Source organism: Wasmannia auropunctata, unplaced genomic scaffold, assembly GCF_000956235.1.
Source record: "Wasmannia auropunctata unplaced genomic scaffold, wasmannia.A_1.0 LD335883.1, whole genome shotgun sequence".
NCBI lineage: Eukaryota > Metazoa > Arthropoda > Insecta > Hymenoptera > Formicidae > Wasmannia > Wasmannia auropunctata.
Window position 1 is genome coordinate 67361 of NW_012027007.1, and position 18945 is coordinate 86305.

At 40.1% G+C, this 18945-nt stretch overlaps 1 protein-coding gene across 2 annotated transcripts in view; it reads left to right on the forward strand.

Annotated features, from left to right (window-relative positions):
• Positions 1–12044, forward strand: part of LOC105455692 (G protein-coupled receptor kinase 5) — a 69750-nt gene extending 57706 nt beyond the window's left edge. For both annotated transcript variants that reach the window (XM_011699191.1, XM_011699192.1), the window contains 6 exons: positions 5726–5821; positions 6487–6844; positions 6980–7886; positions 8521–8658; positions 9660–9788; positions 10138–12044. In XM_011699191.1, coding sequence (XP_011697493.1) covers positions 5726–5821; positions 6487–6844; positions 6980–7886; positions 8521–8658; positions 9660–9788; positions 10138–10233 — 1724 coding nt within the window. In that variant the 3' untranslated portion in view covers positions 10234–12044. The remainder of the gene's footprint in view (positions 1–5725; positions 5822–6486; positions 6845–6979; positions 7887–8520; positions 8659–9659; positions 9789–10137) is intronic.
• Positions 12045–18945: the final 6901 nt, after the last annotated feature.

Below are 18945 nucleotides of genomic sequence, written 5' to 3' on the forward strand. Positions count from 1 at the left end.
TGTTCCCGAATTTTTAAGAAAGGTTAACCAAAGAAGGCATAAAATTTTTCTTCCAAACTCGAAATTTAAATGCTGGCTATTCCAGCAAAATAGACATAAAATTTAAGAAGCTTTATTTTGAATTAAGTTTCGGAGATACGAATGAAACGATACATTATTTTTTTATCCCCGAGTATAAACTTTCATTCGAGTGATTGAAAGCCTGAAAGCTCTCCCCCGGGAGAATCGTCGAATAAAATTTGCATACAGATCACGAGGTTACGCTAGCTCGAGACGAAGTTCTGTCGATCACCGCAATTGCGATCGGCTGCAAGCAGTCGATCTAACGGGGAAAGGGTCACCCACCACCGGCCGGCATTCAATTAGTTTAGTACATTACGAACGACGTCCTGTCGAAGAGAGTGCAGGCGTGTTGACGGTAGGAAAGTAGGTAAATGGGTTCGCGTGATAGCGAGCCACGTCAATGGCCTTGTAATCGCGTCGCCTTGATAAACTTTACAAATGAAAGCCTCGCGCGGGAGATCCGGCCGGTCGCGAATTACGTAAGTATACAGAACACCGGACGGTTACATACAGGGATAACGGGTTAATTAGCGGTCTCCCGTGCTCGCCGTAACGCGGCGACGTAATTAGCGGCCGCTCGATCGGGAAATGACTGTAATCAATTTGCTGCGCCGACGAAAAACTTTCCCACTTACGAAATTCCAATTTATCACGACCGGTTATTTTCTGTCGCCGAGCGTATGCGTGAACGAGGTAGAGGGGCCGAGGGAGTCGCGTTGGTAATCCTGAACTACCTTTGGATTAGTTCTGGACGTGGCTAATTTCGCGTACGTAGTTAGGATTCTGGCATCAAAGCTCGATAATTTTCAATTCATTAGAGAGAGAGTTCCAACTCTCCTTTAAAAAGTTTCAAAAATTAACACACGAAGTCGTATTTGAATATCGGAGTGTCAACGTTTAACATCGAGTTCGAATTTTATTTTTCCGAGAAGAACGCTTATACATTTTCTTTCACGAATACTAGACTGTCTGATAATCAAAAAGGAAAGAGAAGAATTCCAACTTTTCGCGAAGAAAACAAAAGATGTTTTAAAATTTTATTTCAAGTCGAATAATAATAGTCTAATAATTGTAATTTTTCCACGCAATTTTTTCCTATAGGAATTCCTGATAATAATAAAAAAAAATTTTTTCCTTGCATTTTTGAAACATTGATTTTAAAAATATTTTAGAGAACTTCCGAGTTATATACGAAGGTGCGGTTTACAGATATGATAGATGTGTTTATAAAGATCATAAAGATGTATTTATGCAATGACGTCAAATGAAATAACGATGCAATAATGTCGAGATGATGTATTACGCGGCTGTCCTCGTGAGCCGAAGATGCGTTTCGCGGGATCGACGTATGTGTTTCGTGTAATCGAAAGTCACGTTTTGTCGTGCCGCAGGAACTTCAATTATTATAATGATAGCAATGAGGATTTGCGCGATGCAATTATGTGAGTGAACGAAACTACGGAGTTATGCCCGTCGCGCATGCTGATATAATTACGTGATGACGATGAGGCGTGAGAAAATTCCACGACCGCGGGAACTCGACGGACGGGGGGACGCGAACTATTGCGAATGAATTTCCGCGCTCGGGATGACAATAATTATTCAAAATGATATGCTTAACGATAATCGTGCGTACCATACAGTACCTGGAAGCTGAATACAATTTAATAGCGAATGAGTGGATTTTACAACGTTATTCGCCAAATTAAATATGCACGGACATTAATGTGATGCATTATGTCCGCTTCTATCAGTTAACGTAAAAAGAAGGAACGCGCGAAATTTATTTAGATTTACTCGAGTTGAAATGAATTCGTAATAAATCAATTCATGAGATCCGGTTTAAGCGCGGCTTCGCTCTTGCGAATCATTTTATTCCGGCCTTCGATTCCGAATTCTTCTGCTCTTCATTTTCGCTCGTATGATTTCGTCGAATACCTTTTTTCCGTTCTTTTCGTTTTTTTTTCCATCACTTTCCGGGATTGGACGAGATGCGCACGAGTGGTCGATCCGTTGTGTAGCTCGTTTTATCTCTCCCCCTCGCGCGACTCACTGAGCCGAGTGCGGTTTTTCATTTCGCGGCATTGCCGACACGACTGCACACCGATTGAACGGGATCGGCAACAGCTGTACGGGGGTAGTCCGCTACAAGTGGAATCGTTGAAACTTTCTCGCGTAAGATACGTGAAGAAATCTGGTTGGCTTACGTACGTGGATCTCGCGTTAATCCTTTACATCGTCTGATCAGCAAGATATTCAACTTCCATTATTTTCTTTTCTATAGTAATTAAACAGTAACATTGCATTTCTGTTCCTTTGAAACTTTCACCGTCACTATGGCTGTCTAAAATTAATTTGGTGTTCCAATTATTTTGATGCAATTTCACTTAATATAAGATAAAAGACAAAAAAAAATAAAATTTTCTTAAGCGAAATATCCGAGTCATAAACCATACGTCTTTGTTACTTTCAAAAGTACATCTTTCACTTTTAACAACTGATCGTGAGTTACGATAAGGTTGTTCTGTAGGTAGAGAATATACGGCGTGCGTTAGACAGGTCCTCGTCCCGCGCGATGCAATTCGCACGCATCGAAGCACCCGCTTCCTCCCCCGTTTTCCTCCTTTTTCCTCCGCCGATGTGGAAGAGAAGGTGGAGCTTATGCGACCCTCGACTTCCGCTCGTTGGGGATCGAACGAGCGGGCCCGTGCTCGCGTCGACGAGGTACAGGGTGTCCCGAAGTGTTCGTATAAGCCGGCGTCGAGAACTGTATATTTGATGTTCTCTCGAAACCGAGGTATTTCCGAGTTTGACGAAAGTTTCATTCATCAAAGTCTCATTTCATATATCGAAGTTTCAGTATTTGAGTAATAACTTCTGCCTCAATATTGAATAACCCGCTTGATTGCCATCGACGTAAACTTCGGTTCGCGCGTCAATGAGAAGAAAAGCACGACGTTGTCGATTATTTTGCACCGTTGATATATTTCTCGCGGATGATTGTTCATCGGACAATGAAAGTGAACTGCGCGGACCGCACGGGATATACTTTATTCAATCAATTTTTCATTGTTCGAATTTTCTGGACCGGCCCCCTTGACATCTCCATTCATTACTCGTCAAAGTTGTCCCGACGCATCGCTCTAAACGCGCGGAACAAGTATAGAAAGTTCTTGTCTTGATATATGGTTCTCTATCTCTAAATCGACTTTCTGTCAGATAATCTATTATCTCTCGGTGCGGCGGGGATATCAGCTTTCTTGGAATGATCTGTACGACGAGCTTGTTCACGGAAGCGAAAAACCTGGGATCGTGGGGCCATGCGTCTCTCGCACTTCTCTCCCACCGCTTTTCCGTGTCTCCCTTGCGTTTTTCCGCACGATCGATACCGCCGTCGCGAGGGATTTTTCTCGGCGAAAGCCGAGGCGTCTTTTTTTTTGTCATAACCGAAATTCGTTTAACGCAAATGAATGTACAGAGTGTTCGAGAGAAACTCCCGCCTTTCATCCGTCTCTTCTATCCGCGAATTGTTCTTCGAGATTAATTCAAATTCATCGGCCGTTTTTAAATGCTTTTCCAATTAACTTTTGAATTCATTTCTCCGACGGATCAAGATTCACTTGGAATCGAATAAGCTTTTGCGTTCTTTATTTCTACTGTGGAAATTAAATTTAATTCGTTGAGATTGAAGTTCTCTAGATTTCTCATCGTTTATGCAGTACACAGTACTATGTTAATATTTAAATACTTCTTTATTAGCGATAAATTAACTCCTCGTTGATGGAAAAATCCGCAGATATGAAAGAGTGGCTGAAGAATCTTAAATATTCTGCTGCAAAATTTTATAATACGCGGATCGTTATATTCCTGCAATTTAGTAATCGGCAATAAACTCTTCAAGCCGTTGTTTTTATTTTGCCTCCACATTGAATAGCGGGATTTATTCGATAGAAAGGCTCGTAATGACGACTAATATGTCATAAATCATTATTGCTGGCTATCAGCGCGCGTCATCGCGTAGAATGTGCATTGTAACGCAACGCGCGTTTTTGCAACGCGTTATCTAATGTTATGACGTTCGCTTCGAAGATATTAATAAATTTCTGTCGACGTGCACGATAACTTTTCTTTGCCGGGATTTATTTGCCGTCGCAAGCAACACCTTGGAATACGGAATAATTCACGAGTCTTCAAGTTTCGCGATCGGACGAGGATAAATCGGAAGCTTGGTTTAACGAAGACCCGTGGTTCTCGATGAATATCGATTACTTTTGACGTCATAGTTATATTACAGGTTTAAACGAATCGATTAAAATTACTGTCTACTATTGCTAATGAGATATTGATATTGAGACATTGAATTATTAAACGCACAATTCTTTAATAATTACACTTTTGTGCACAAAATTTTAAATTTCAGAGATTTACGATTCATCAGTTTTAACATTTTGTGCTACGAAATTTATGTTTTTTGCTTCACATTATTTTTAGTTTAATTTAATTTTAATTGAATTTGTTGCGTAGTCGTGGAAAATTTTGTATGCAGGATTTATATTTATTATTGAGAAGACTTAAGAATAGCGCAAAATTACTTTTGAAATTGACTTCGCGTTTCTATACGCGGTGAAGCAGCGAGGAAGAGAACGGACGTGTTTTTTCGAACTGCGGTAAGAGAAGCGCAGGAATTGTACGTAGAAATATTGTGCGTATATTTCCGACGATGAATTACGAATGGCAAGGGGAGGAATAACTTTCTTCCTCGTTTAGCTTCTGTCGCGACGGATTTCTCGACGTCGTTTCGAGTTCTACGAACTACCGGGATAAATCTCGTAACGCTGATCCAATATCTGCCGTTATCCTCGTTTAAGTGAATTCCGTAACTTCCGGCACTTTTCAATCCAGTATTTCATTCCGTGTCCGTTCGCTTTCGCCAAGATGTTCATGATGTATCCGCACCAGAATGCAATAGACCTTTTTACGTAAAATCTTTCACAAATGACTTGCTATATTTTTCGAAATTATTTCAGGGTGCGTAACTTATTGATTTATATTCCCAGAATATTTTAGTTTAATTTTAAACTTATAGTACAAATGTTTTTAATATTCCGCATTGCCCCGTATTACATTAAAAAATGTCAACGAATTTTTAACACGAAATGTTACATTCTATGAAATAAAGATTTGCGATTTTTTCCTAAATGCGCGAATTTAATATGTCGCTTTATTGTTCGAGCAGAAGTTACATCGACAGTGAATAAAACAAATTTTATCACATTTTTAATCTACCTTTTGACGCACGCATAGTTGCACACACTCGGGAGTATACTGCACAAATTTCACTCGAGCTCTAATTAATGGTCATCAAACAGGAAAACCATGCGCATATTCGTTTTTAATTAACGTACAGCGTCACGGATGAAAATTGGAGAATTCTGCCGTTCATTTATATGACGATAAAATTTCCGACGATAAAAATTTAAAATAACTCACAACAGAAATTCAGCGGTACGAAAATAATAAAATACAACAAAATAGAGGGAAAGCGGGCTGTTGAAAATCATTAAGGTGCGATAAGTCTTCTTTCGTGTTGTTACTATTTCGCTTGGTGTACTTTGACGTTTTCGTATAAGTGAAAAATTTTCTTATTTTCTCGTGGACACAGGTGGTGGTGACAGCAACAAGGGAAAGAGTAAGAAATGGCGGAAGATACTTCAGTTCCCACACATTTCCCAATGCATTGGCCTAAAAGATAAACTAGGTAAGTCAGTAATAATTGAGATCACAAAAGCTTGGAAACAAACAAAAAAAATAGACTTTAATCGAAAGCCATTTCACCTATGACCTAAATAATATTTTGCGGTCGCAATTTTCCCGGCAATGTAGACGTTGTGTACGAAATAACCGCAGTAAAAAACCGCTTAACAGACCCATGCGATTATTGAATCTCGGTCTGCAGCATGTAGCGCGCATTATGCAGTTGAAAAAACGCTGCAAGGGACGGAGAAACGAGACAATGCTCGCTGCGTGTCCCGTTAACCTACTCTGATAACACTCTCCCCTGATTTGAAGTAATCAAAACTTGCGAATAAATGCATTTCTTTTATACCCGCGAATATGAGTCGGTACTATAACATAAGTAGGAAATAATTTTTATGTACTATTTGAAGCCGTCTATTGAAGTCTATTGAAGTCTATTTTTGATAGAAAGAAAAAGTCGGTTGAGGTCTCTTTAAGCAACAAGTTGTAGCAATCTGCAATTTACTTTTGATAGGATCGGTATTAGATTTCCCGGATGTAAATTAAATTTATATCGAAAATGTGTATTTGCGCGCGTATAGTTCATCTCGGGAAAATTCCTGAAAAATCAAAGTTTGAAATTGATGTACGAGAGTATAATTAACGTAATTCGCGGTGTCGGGACAGACATCAGGTACGGTTATGTGGTGGACCAGCAGCCGATCGGGCGGCTGCTCTTTCGACAATTCTGCCAGGACAAGAAGCCGGCCTACCACCGGTACAACCTCTTCCTGGACGCGATCGAGAAGTACGAGATCGAGCTGGACGAGACCCGCATCGATCTGGCGAAGGAGCTGTTCGAGCAGTACCTGAAGCGGGAGGGTTCGGAGGTGGTCGACATCCTGAACGATTCCCTGATCTCTCAGTGCGAGGAGCGACTCAGCACCGGCGGCAAGGAGCTCTTCACCGAGGTCGCGCAGACCGTGAAGAACTTCCTGGCCGGCGAACCATTCTCGGCCTTCCTCAGCAGTTTTTACTTCTACAGGTGAAACGCTAATGAATAAATCGTGCGGCAAATAGATAATATAAATTTGTTGAAAAAAATTTCCTTCGATGGAAATACGATTCTGAGAGGCGAGAGAGAATTGTAGAACAACGTTTTTTTCCTACGATTCTTCAGGTACCTCCAGTGGAAATGGCTGGAGGCGCAACCAGTGACGTACAAGACCTTCCGGATGTATCGGGTGCTGGGCAAGGGCGGCTTCGGCGAGGTCTGCGCCTGCCAAGTGCGCGCCACCGGTAAGATGTACGCGTGCAAGAAATTGGAGAAGAAACGCATTAAGAAGCGGAAGGGCGAGTCAATGGTGCTGATCGAGAAGAACATCCTGCAGAAGATCAACTCCAAGTTCGTCGTCTCGCTCGCGTACGCGTACGAGACGAAGGACGCGCTCTGCCTCGTGCTGACCATCATGAACGGCGGCGACCTCAAGTTCCACATATACAACATGGGCGGTGAGCCGGGTTTCGACATAAATCGCGCCCGATTCTACGCGGCCGAGGTCGTGTGCGGTCTGGAGCATCTTCATCTTCAGGGTATCGTCTACAGGGACTGCAAGCCGGAGAACATACTTCTGGACGATCACGGTCACGTGAGGATATCCGATCTCGGTCTCGCGGTGGAGATCACGGAGGGCGACATGGTGCGCGGTAGGGTCGGCACAGTGGGTTACATGGCGCCCGAGGTGATCGACAACGAGAAGTACACTTTCTCGCCGGACTGGTTCAGCTTCGGCTGCCTGTTGTACGAGATGATCGAGGGCCAGGCGCCGTTCCGCGCTCGCAAGGAGAAGGTCAAACGCGAGGAGGTCGACAGACGCGTCAAGGAGGATCAGGAGAGGTACTCGCCCAAGTTCAGCGAGGATGCCAAAAGTCTGTGCCAGCAGCTGTTGAAGAAGGGCCCGAAGAACAGGCTTGGTTGCAAGTGCGGCCGACACGGGGCGAAGGAAGTGAAGCTCCATAGCTTCTTTCAGTGCCTAAACTGGAAGAGGGTCGAGGCCGGTATGTGGGAACCACCGTTTGTGCCGGATGTAAGTAGGTGTCGTACCTTCCATAAATGCATGTATTCTTCATAAATGCGAGTTTCTCTCTTTCTCTTTCTCTCTCAATCCTATTACTCTTGTCAGAGCATGGTGACCTCTCTTCTTCGTATTTCTGCGATTTACACTTTTACGCAGATATACGGGATCTACAGTTTAACGCCGGCGTTCCGAACGGCGGCAATTTTTTAAGTAGAGATTCTCTTAGCAAAGATACTCTCGGTGGTTTGTCGTTGCCTTCTGAGAGGTGACGATCGTTTCCGAATCGATTTTAAAGTTATATTATTCTGGGTGAATTTAAACCCGGATCCTTAGCATATAAAGCTGCCGCGCCGCTCCTCGCGCCACGATCGCCACAAAGCTCAATATAAATTATGTATACATGACTTTAACACTAATTTCAATAATTACACTCGGTATAATATTAACAAATTTTTAATTAGCATATATTGTTATGATTTTTAAGAGATCACAAATTACTAAAAATTTTAACGTTATAATATTTTCGTTTTATTACATTTTTATGCTAATTTATATAAATAACGTTTGCATAGAAGATTTAATGTGTATATGAAAATATGGAAGATGAGAAAATTATTAATCGTTAATACATCTCTTGTTACAGCCTCGTGCGGTTTACGCTAAAGACGTTCTGGACATCGAACAATTCTCCACGGTGAAAGGTGTCAATTTGGACGCCACGGACGATACCTTCTACAGCAAGTTTAACACCGGCAGCGTGTCCATTCCATGGCAAAATGAGGTGAGACACCCATAAACGTCACACGTTTGTATAATCATAATCATGGTGAGACATGTTGCGTCTCGAAGAGAAGGCCTTTGACCCTTCCCATAAAAATAATATTGTTGCTACGTGGCACGCAGCAGACGACCACTTAACAAGATCTCCATTATAACATGAATGTAAATCACTTTCTTCGACCGCCTACGCGTCTTAACCACTTATATTGATATCGATATACTTCAATAGGGTTCAAATTTATATAATTAAAGTAATTTATGTAATCCAAAATAATTCTAACAATATTTTTGACAAATTTTGACTTGTTCTTCATCTAGGCTTCGCCTTTCTTTTAAAAACAATTTTTGAATAGTCTCTGTTAATTAAAAATAATATTATTCTTTGATTTTAATCGTAAATTCTTATTAAACAGCGCACTAAAGTAAAAAATGAAGTAATAAATTAACTTCTAAAGAGTGCTTAATTCTAGCATATATTTTATTTCAATCCAATTTATTCTTATCCAATTTTTTACGGCGAACTTAATAGAGATGAGAACACGTTATCATTTATGTAACGTCCTCGTGAGATTAAAAAAATTAAGTATGCCTGCTGAAAGCCTCATCGAGATAAAATTCTGAAAAAATAAAATTTAATTTGAATTTAAAGCGTAGCGAGGGAACAATAAAGTCTCGTTATTTAATTGCACTTTAGAGGTTTTTGCTTCGTCTCGCTTTCTGAAAATATTACACGTGCATCCGCGGAACATCTGGAGAGCGGCACTTAGATGAAAAAATATGGAGCTCGTGCAAAGTGTTTTCCTACGTCAGAGGCAGCGCGAGAGGCTCGTTATCACTGGCGTTATTCGGGTAGATGTATTTAAAGCCGCGAGACGCTGCGTAAGACGCATTACGCACGAGCCACCTTTAGCTTCTGCCGATCTTAAATCACTTACTACGCACCTCGCGGAGTTGAGATTGTCGAATCGTAATCTAATCGCGCCTCATTTCTTCTTCTTGCAGATGATAGAGACTGAGTGTTTTAAGGAACTGAACGTATTAGGTCCTAATAACACGCCCACCCCAGACTTATTGATAAACCATACACCGCCCAACAATGACGACAGAGGCTGCTTTCCCTTTCGGAGAAAGGTAATTATTTTACGAAGCTTCGAGTTTTGCAAAATTAATTAAATCTAACTTTGAAGAAAAATAACTTCGAGAAAAGCCCATTTAAAGAGAACATTTAAAAAACACTTGAAGAATTGAGAGAGAAAGAGAGAGAGAGAGAGAGAGAGAGAGATTAAAACGTATTAATATTTTAATACATTTTCAAGAATTTTAAAAGTTACTTAAAGAATACTTAAAAAAGAAAAAGCTACTTGAAAGATGGATATTCTTTAAATTTGTGGAATATTCTTTGTGTTATTAAATTAATTTTATAATTACCGTAGAAAAAAATGTTAGAATATATTGTACTATCGTCATACTGCAATTACAGAGGAAGCAGAGCGATCGCACGAGAGAGATCCCGCTGTCGGAGTGCCACTTGCTGGAACTGTCGCAGACGCAGAGCTCGGAGATGCCAGCCAGCTGATCTACGGTGAACAAGAATAACAGTCTGAATCGATTGACGTCGTCGCCATTTCGACGTTGCCGCCATCCTGATGTTGCCGACGGCGCGCGTCCAAATGCCGCTGGCTGCGGCTGCTGCTGCGTTAAGAGCAAGCCGATCTCATTCTCCTTCTCGGTAGCACCCGAAGCCACGGCAAGTGTTCGCATAATAGGCAGCCGCAACGACCGCGGCGGGTCCGAGGCATCCTCTCAGGTTTATCGGGGTGAGATCAGAGATCCGCACCAGGACAAAACGCGCGTACGCACGATTCTACGCGCGCGCGTACAGCTACGCATACGCGGCGGGCAAGCGCGGCACACGGAAGCCAAACGCATTGTATGTCAAATGCGAATGACACGTTCGTTACCGAATATATTTTCCTCGAGCTCGAGCGCGGGAATGTTCGACGTGCACTTTTGCACGTCCATCAACGTGTATCAACGTGTTTTATCGAGCTTCGATGTGTCCCGATTCATGAGTCGCGGGCGAGAGAAAATTTAGGGCGATATGTAGATAAATGATTGTGTCACTCACAGCGCGATTACGTGGCACATGTAATAATTCTGAACGCGACGGAAATATTCCATTTTCAGAATGTGTAGCCGGTGGTAACAGCACATTTTGTTTCTCTCGTTAAGCGACGAAATGGCGCACAAAATCTCCAATCTCAAATTTCGGCCGTATTTTAAGTTGAAACGAACGAGTACATTTAGGTGTACGAAACGTATGTACAATTATTTGCAAATACTTCTTCGACGTACTTACGAATCTCTTTTTTTTAAATTAACGAATACAGAAATTTAATTTATATTTTCAAAAAGCCGTTTTCTCTTAGGCTAGATCTTCATTTCGTATCGCTTTATTCTTAATGATCGAGGAGCTCGTTGCCCCATTCCATCGAAAGAAATCGACGAGAATCACATTGGCGCACGATCAAGCGTGAGAAATCGTGAGTATGCTGCAATCCAATTTTTTTCTTCACTCCCAAATCGCTTCCAAGTACTTTTAAGTACTTTCCAAGACGGTCGGCGTTCCCTCGGTCTACTTTTTTCGGGTCGTCAACGATCCCGATCTGTATCTGTTCGTATCTGTCGGAGGCGAGTAAGCTACGTCGGCCAAGAACTTCGGTCGTAACCGCATTCGCGCATTCGAGGATTTATGAACGCGCGCGATAGAGGGTCGAGAATGGGATTCGCGGGGGCCGAAATAGAGTAGGAAGAGAGCTTGTAGACGAGCGATAACGAGCGCGCACGTGGAACGGACGGGTCGTAAAAGAGCACGTGAAGAGCACGGCGGCGCACGTCCACCCGCCCGCACGTCCGTTTCCTCGCTCGTTCTCGCGTATCGCGACAGTAAGCTACCGGTAAACGGACACCCGACACTACCGCGAGGCAAATAAACACTCGCGTACACTCGCGCGTTTATAAACGTTAACCCGATACATATATGTATCTGGAGGTTGTAATTACGGAGGCATGTGCATGTGCACGCGGGTTGACGGCGCCGAGAAGACGCTGCATCTGAGTGCGCGACGAGCGGATTAGTAGTAAAATATATTGATCTAGCGTTGCCAAATGGAGACGCCAGATAAGTCCGATAAAATGACGAATGACAAATTCACAATAAAACGTTTCTGAATGTTTAATGACACTGACACCATATGGCAGCGTATGTTACTAATGGTAAAAATAATATTCATCTCAGACGCTGTTAACACGCTGTTAAGTTTAGTCGAACCACGGAGCGCGGATTGGCGTTACAGCGTCCTAAGGCTGGGCAATCATCCAAAAAAATAAGGAATAAGGGGTAACATACGAGAATTGTATCTGTCGACAGTTTTGAAAGATCGCGTTACGGTCGAACGTTACATCCGCATTCTTCACGACGGTGTTTTTCAAAATGTTCTAATATTTATAAGTTCTAATATTTAAAATGTTCTAATAGTTTTAATTTTGGTATATTGTTTCTATATTATCTTGATACGAGAAATTTCCACTTCAGAGTAGTATTTGAAACGATCTCAATATAATGATTTAATGATTTACTTAGCAGTAAATTCAAAATTCTGATAAATTGTAGAGAGAAAAATCTGACGTTTTAAAATTAAGATTTTTCCTATACCCTAATCGAAGGGGGAGGATTTTAATATATTACTTGTATTACAAGATATCTCAGTGATGTTTTATCTCTTTTTATTCTATATCGCATTAAATCCTTGCACGTGCACTTTGGAAAACGTTGTTCGTAAAGCGAGCGAGAAGCTCTTGCGAATCGGATTAACGGGCACATTCGGACAGTTCGCGAGCAATTTGGCCGTTCTCCAATTGCGAATCGTGTGCCAACGATTCCCGTCGAAGACGGCGCTTCTGCTTGGCAGGCAGTCGTCGCGAATCACCGTGTCGAATACGTCACTTCCCTTTGATGCGTCTCGTAAATCCGGATGCGAATATCGCCGATGCACTCGGAATTCTTAATCTCACCGAGAATCCCTCTTGGCGAAACTCGACCTCGTCATCTAAAATAATATCGAAGAATCGATCGGCGTCAGACAAAAATAATGTTGAATAAGGAAACTTTATTTTTACTTTAACGTTCTACGCGTTGCCTAACGCGATAACGAATTTCCGTCATTTATGAAGGGATTTATAGGGATTAACTCGATGACTGCTGTATCAAGTGAACACATTGTACGCAATTAGTCTTGGAAATTTGTTATCAGACAAGTAGGTACAGCTTCTCGTCGAGGAGGTACGAAAGACGAGTAGACGAAATTATTCAATTATAATAAATGCCTGAGGAGAACCTCCTACATGTATAAGCGGCACTAGGAAAAGTATAAATGATTTTTCTTTATCTTTTTTTTATTTGTATAGAATCTCGGTGTTGTTAGAAAGAGAGACGCACAAACGATAGTAGAAGCAGGTGCACACGCGTACACTTTCATGTGAAGTGAATTAACGAAAGTATTCGAGATTTTTTTTAAATTAGTTCTTTGAATCGATAAGCAAGAACTAAGATTAATTTTTGTGGATTGAATGACAAAATTTTATATTATCACAATTATTATGCCGAATTAATGAACTGAATATAAATTGCGAAATTTATTTGCTATTGTTAATTACAGTAACGACTTATTGTTGCGACGTTTTATAAGATGCACAAATTACGCCTAACGATCGTCTCGTGAACAATACTCCGAACAAATTTCGCCTCATAGCTCTATATAGCTCTGTAAATTATTTTTATTTTTTACGACGATTACGATAAAATGAGCAAAGTTTAATTTACAAGAATAGCTGAAGAATGTGAGTCAAATAAGTGTCTCTTAAATGAGCGCCAGGAAGATTTATTATTCCTAAACTTGTTTTATGTACTTTCTTTTTGATATATTGAATTTTTTACTTGTATTAAAATACTACAGGTATTAAATATGAATAAAAAATGTTCACATATCATATTTTAAGAAAATATTAAGAAAAGCGACTTTTATTTGAGTTTCCATACAGAAAAACGCACAGATTTAATAAGCGATACTTCCATAAACTGTGAGATTTGAAAGCTCTTTCCCTTACAATTTGGAATATTATTTCTGACATTTGACTGACATTTAACGTTCTTTTTTTTTAACATCCACGCGTAATATTGGATATTTAAATAGATGCGTGTTGTAGCAGAACGATGATTGACTGAATGATTTAAGTTAACCGGTAATTAAATTTCCTCGACGTCGATGCAGCCTCAAATCATCGGTATATACATGTATTGTATCTTGCATATAATTAATGTGGGAAACACTATTCTATCTGCAACCGTTCGAGGTTGGTGCTGCGGTAAAGCATGCAAAACGGGATGGTTTTGCGACGGTCTAGAACACTTTTCATTAGATAAATAGTCCAAATAGCCCGAGATAGTCACTATATCGCACAAATCGCAATTCTCCCGGCGCGAATGCCAAAAATATTATATACGCCAAACAAAAAAAAACAGAAAGATTCTTAATTCTGTCTAAAAAAATTTATAAATTAATATCGAAAACCAATATTTAATAATTCACGATCTACGTATATACAGCAAATCGTAAATTAATCAATAATAATTTAATTTCACGTGAAAATGGATTCCTGCCTATTTGATTTAATTTATTTGTCTTCGCGGGGAGATACTTGAAGCGGGAGGGACGTACAATTTTTTAACGCATTATCGATTTGTAATATTTATTCTCTTTGCTGGCAACGCACGAGTTCACTCTTTTAGCGTAGAGAATTCTGTCATTATCTTTTAACTGTGATTTCTCCCGTGTCCTGTTTAATCCCGTTGTTTAGCGAACATTTCAGGAATATATTATATTTTAAGACGTTTTACTTCCTATCGTTTTTACATTATTCTTCCTATCGTAAGACGTGTTACATGCCTATCGTTTCGCATTATTTATATACGTATAACGACGCGGGTAAGGGAGATACATCGCTCTAACGAGATCCGTCGCGAGATCTACTTGTAGATAACGATGTCCAACTGTTATATTCGCAAGAGGAATACCAAACTATTTAATAACTTTTCTAAGGATAAACAAGCGCGTAACACACTCTCTTATTCCCATAAAAATATACATATATTTTTCTGTCTGTGTACGTAGCGTAAATAAGTATTACATATACGATAGACTGCTGAATACATTTTTGCAAATAGAGTGTTCGTTTCTCTTGTATTTAAATTATTATGGATCTGCGTAAGAATTTTATTTACGCAGTTACATATATCTAATTCACACGCGCGCGAGTGTTTATATGTATGGTGGGGGGGAGGGAGGGCGAGGAGAGGGTGGATAAATGCATGTGCGAAATATAGTTATTTAATCTGATCCAAAAAATTCGAAGCATACATGAATAGAAGATATCTAATCTATGTATATATATATATATATATATATATATATATATATACAGATATATTTTCTGTGATTAAAATCTCATCAAAATCCCATACTTTGGATCGCATTAAATAACTTCTGTTTCCTGATTATTACGTAATCATTCGGACATGAATTCTCTCGTCGATCCAGTTCGAGATCAGATATAGACGAATGATGACCATTGATTAATTAATTAATGGCTAATAACTGTAGCGTTAAATTATTGATTAAGGTGATGGATTCGTCCTCAGCGTTAATATTCGCTGTGCCGCGCTACAGTCATCGTTCGATAATCATTCCATCCTACCAGGCGTGTAACGCATTTTCATTCTACTCCCTCGCGGGATGGTAGAAGAATCCGAGAAGAATAAATTAGACGATATATTTAAATATATAATATAGCTGAATAAGTATATCGCTTGCCCGTGTCTCATCAGGCGTGTACGAGGGAAGAATCTTGCGAAGCGAGCTAGGATAACTTGAGGACGCGCTTCCGTCGTTATCGGAGACGATTGACGTAGATATGCAGGAAGCGATCTCGCGGGATGCGAGCGAGATAAATTTTAATTGATCGGGATCGCGTCCGATTTTGCGCGTCTGTTATTTCGATAGCGTGACCGTGTTCTGCAAGTGTCGCGCGGTCTTCAAATGTGCCAGTAATTTTTAGGACTGATCGATATATAGGTAGATGAAAAAAACAATGTACCATCTAATTATTGTTTTATATTATATTTTATATATCTCACTCGAGTATTTTTCTTTCCGTACGACGTCTGTGTTAACCGCAATTTTGGCGCATCGTCAGATGCGATCCGTTAAATGAGAAATCGAGAACCGTGCATTAGCATAAAGTGACGATAAGTTCCGAATCGGTATATCGCACACGACACTCTTCCGTATATAACCGGAAGAGGTAACGACGGATTCGTCGTTTATCACGTCGACTTCCCGCTTGTATCACTATAAGTGAGTAACATTACACGGAAGAGGCTGACTGTCCTGTGTAAATACGTCAGTGATAATAATAATAATAATAATATCGATAAGGACTAATTAAGCACGGATGTAAATGTACGTATTGTACGCTGTAAAAACAATACGTAAAATTACACGTACAACAAGAGTAAAATTTGTACGAGTTTGTTCATTGTTGCCCGTGTCGTTTTACATATCATTTTTACGACTTTAGAACGAAGAAGTCGCGAAAGCGGGGCGCTGTCGGACCGCCATTATCGCTCCGTACGTATCCGTATCTCGTCTCCCCATTCATCTTTCCTCTCTTCATCTTCGACCGTTCCGTTGCCGTCAACACCTGTAATAAACGCCTCGGCGCTTCGGTTGTGATGATGTCGTATTTGCCGTGCCAAGATAATGGAGATAATACGTTGATTGACTTATCGCGGTGGTGTTAACGCGTAATAGCAATAGCAGTAGTGTATATATATATAAGCGATCCAGGGACCGCCGGAATAATTGTGACACCGCGATATGTCTTTCAGCGACCGAAGGTAATGGAGCAATTACACCTGGGCTCCGATGAAGGACGACGATCTCTTTAATGAGATCGCTATAAAATTATTCAAGAACTGACTCTTACAATGTCATTGGAAGATATAAAGAGTTAACCCTTACCTTTCGCACAGTTCTAATTAATTTTGCACTTCTTCCTTGCACCGCGCCCGCGTATAACGTCGCACCCGAAACGGCCGAGCCTTTATTTTCTATTAACGGCGCTGTCGCGCCGCTGCAACGGGAGTCTTATCGCAAATCGCAGCTCGCCGCAGAGTTAGTGTGTAGTTTAGCGTGACCGTCGTCCTGTAGATTGATAGCATGCGATATTTTATCCAGGCGAGTTTCATCAATAAACTTCCGTGCGAAGACGCATTTAGAATCGTTTAGTTTGCCGTCGACCGCGAGTCACTCGCGAAAAGCCGGCAAAGTCGACGGAAGGACAGGCCGGGAGGTAACCCGAAAGCTCAGTTAAGCGCCTTAAATTGTCAATTTAAAACGCTTAATTAAGCTGATTAATTAATGGCAATGCGTGATTATTTGTACGCTTGCATCCTCTTCCGATTTGATCGTTCGAGGGAAGGAAGAAGAGTACCGGAGAGTAATTGCCGGACGAAGGATCGTCGGGCGATTGATTGAATTCAACACGCTTATATCAATTCGTTTTTATACGTGTGGAATCCTCGCCACAGATTTCGACATTTTTTTATTATATGAAAAGTCTTTAGTGACGTGCGAAGTTACATGTCTTCGAAACGCTTCTTAAACGCGGATCTTGAGTAAGTTTTAAGTAGGCCGATGATATCTCGATTCGTTTTGCAAGTCAACAGTCCTCGGGGGAAAAAGTTCACCGAACAGGAAAATGTAAAATAGTATTTTGTTCCACGGAGAGCCAAAAATTTGAATGTTCTTGTTTTTTCTTTTTTTTTACAATTTCGATATGTTGTACGACTGCTGTGGGGAAAAAGCTATAAATATTATACATATAAATATAAATATATATATATATATATACATATATATTATCGTGTGTAAGTTATAAATACGCGGATATCTACTGTATTTATAACTTATATGTTTATACACATGCAAATATAGAGACGTATATAACCAGACACAAGCGTAGTCTCGTTAATGTCATTTCGTTATCTTCTTTACTTTCGCAGTTAAAGGATGATTCGCAAAAAGTTGCAGCTGAATTTTCGCGACTTGTCGACCGGACTGACTTTTTACTCGGTCACGAGCGAGGGAATTGCGTAATCAATACACAGGTATTTACACAATATAATATATTGTCTTATTTCGCTCTTTATACATATATATATTTTTCTTCATTTTTCCCACTTTTTTTACGTGCTCAGATCCTAAGCTACAGTTCTTAATTCGCAAGATTGTTGAATCTGTAACGAGAGAAAATGACGCTTTATATTCGCGATATAAAGCACGATATAAGGTCAACCTTCCAAAATCGAATACACTCTTATTACGGGCTTCAACATAAAAATTAATATAAAAGATGCACTCACAATATTAATAATATATTCTTCCTCACTGCTTTCTCTCTCTCGCTTTCTTTCTCACCTAATTTTATCAATTCATTGATGTTTTATTGTCACGAATCAGAATGCCTGCTGGCATCTATATGTTGTACAATATTAAATATTGTTTATCAAAATCCATATCGTGAATTCTCTCAATGATTACTTAAAGTTCCATTAAAAGCGCCGCACTTTCTTTTTCGTAAAATATTTTTATTAAGGTTAATAATAATATTCGTAATCGTTATATTAGTTTAATTATTTATATGTTTGATTATATGTTCAATTGATATTTAACAGCTAAAAATGGCACAGAATTTTAAACACTTGGCATAATCGAAGACATTTATTTAAAACAGTTTGTTAATGTATATATAAAGTTCGATATTTCAGAACTTTATATTTTACGTAATTCCGCGCCTGCAGGCATTCTGAAGAGCATTGATGGATGTTCGTGATTCTCATAAAGTACAGCTAAAATGACGAAGATTTACGAAATTATCACTTGCGGCGAGAGAGCAGCATCGACGATCCGCCTTTCGATTACAAACGTACGTTCGTCTTCAAGTTCGCGAAAGAAAGTTATTGTCTTGCGCGCCGTGAAAAATTCACGACGATAACAGCTCTACTGTCTGCGCTACGCCACTAAAAGCTATTGTAGTAAAAAATGTCACAACTATGCTTTCTAATTTAAGTATCTAATTTTTAGCGGAGGGAAACGTGGACGAATCGCCA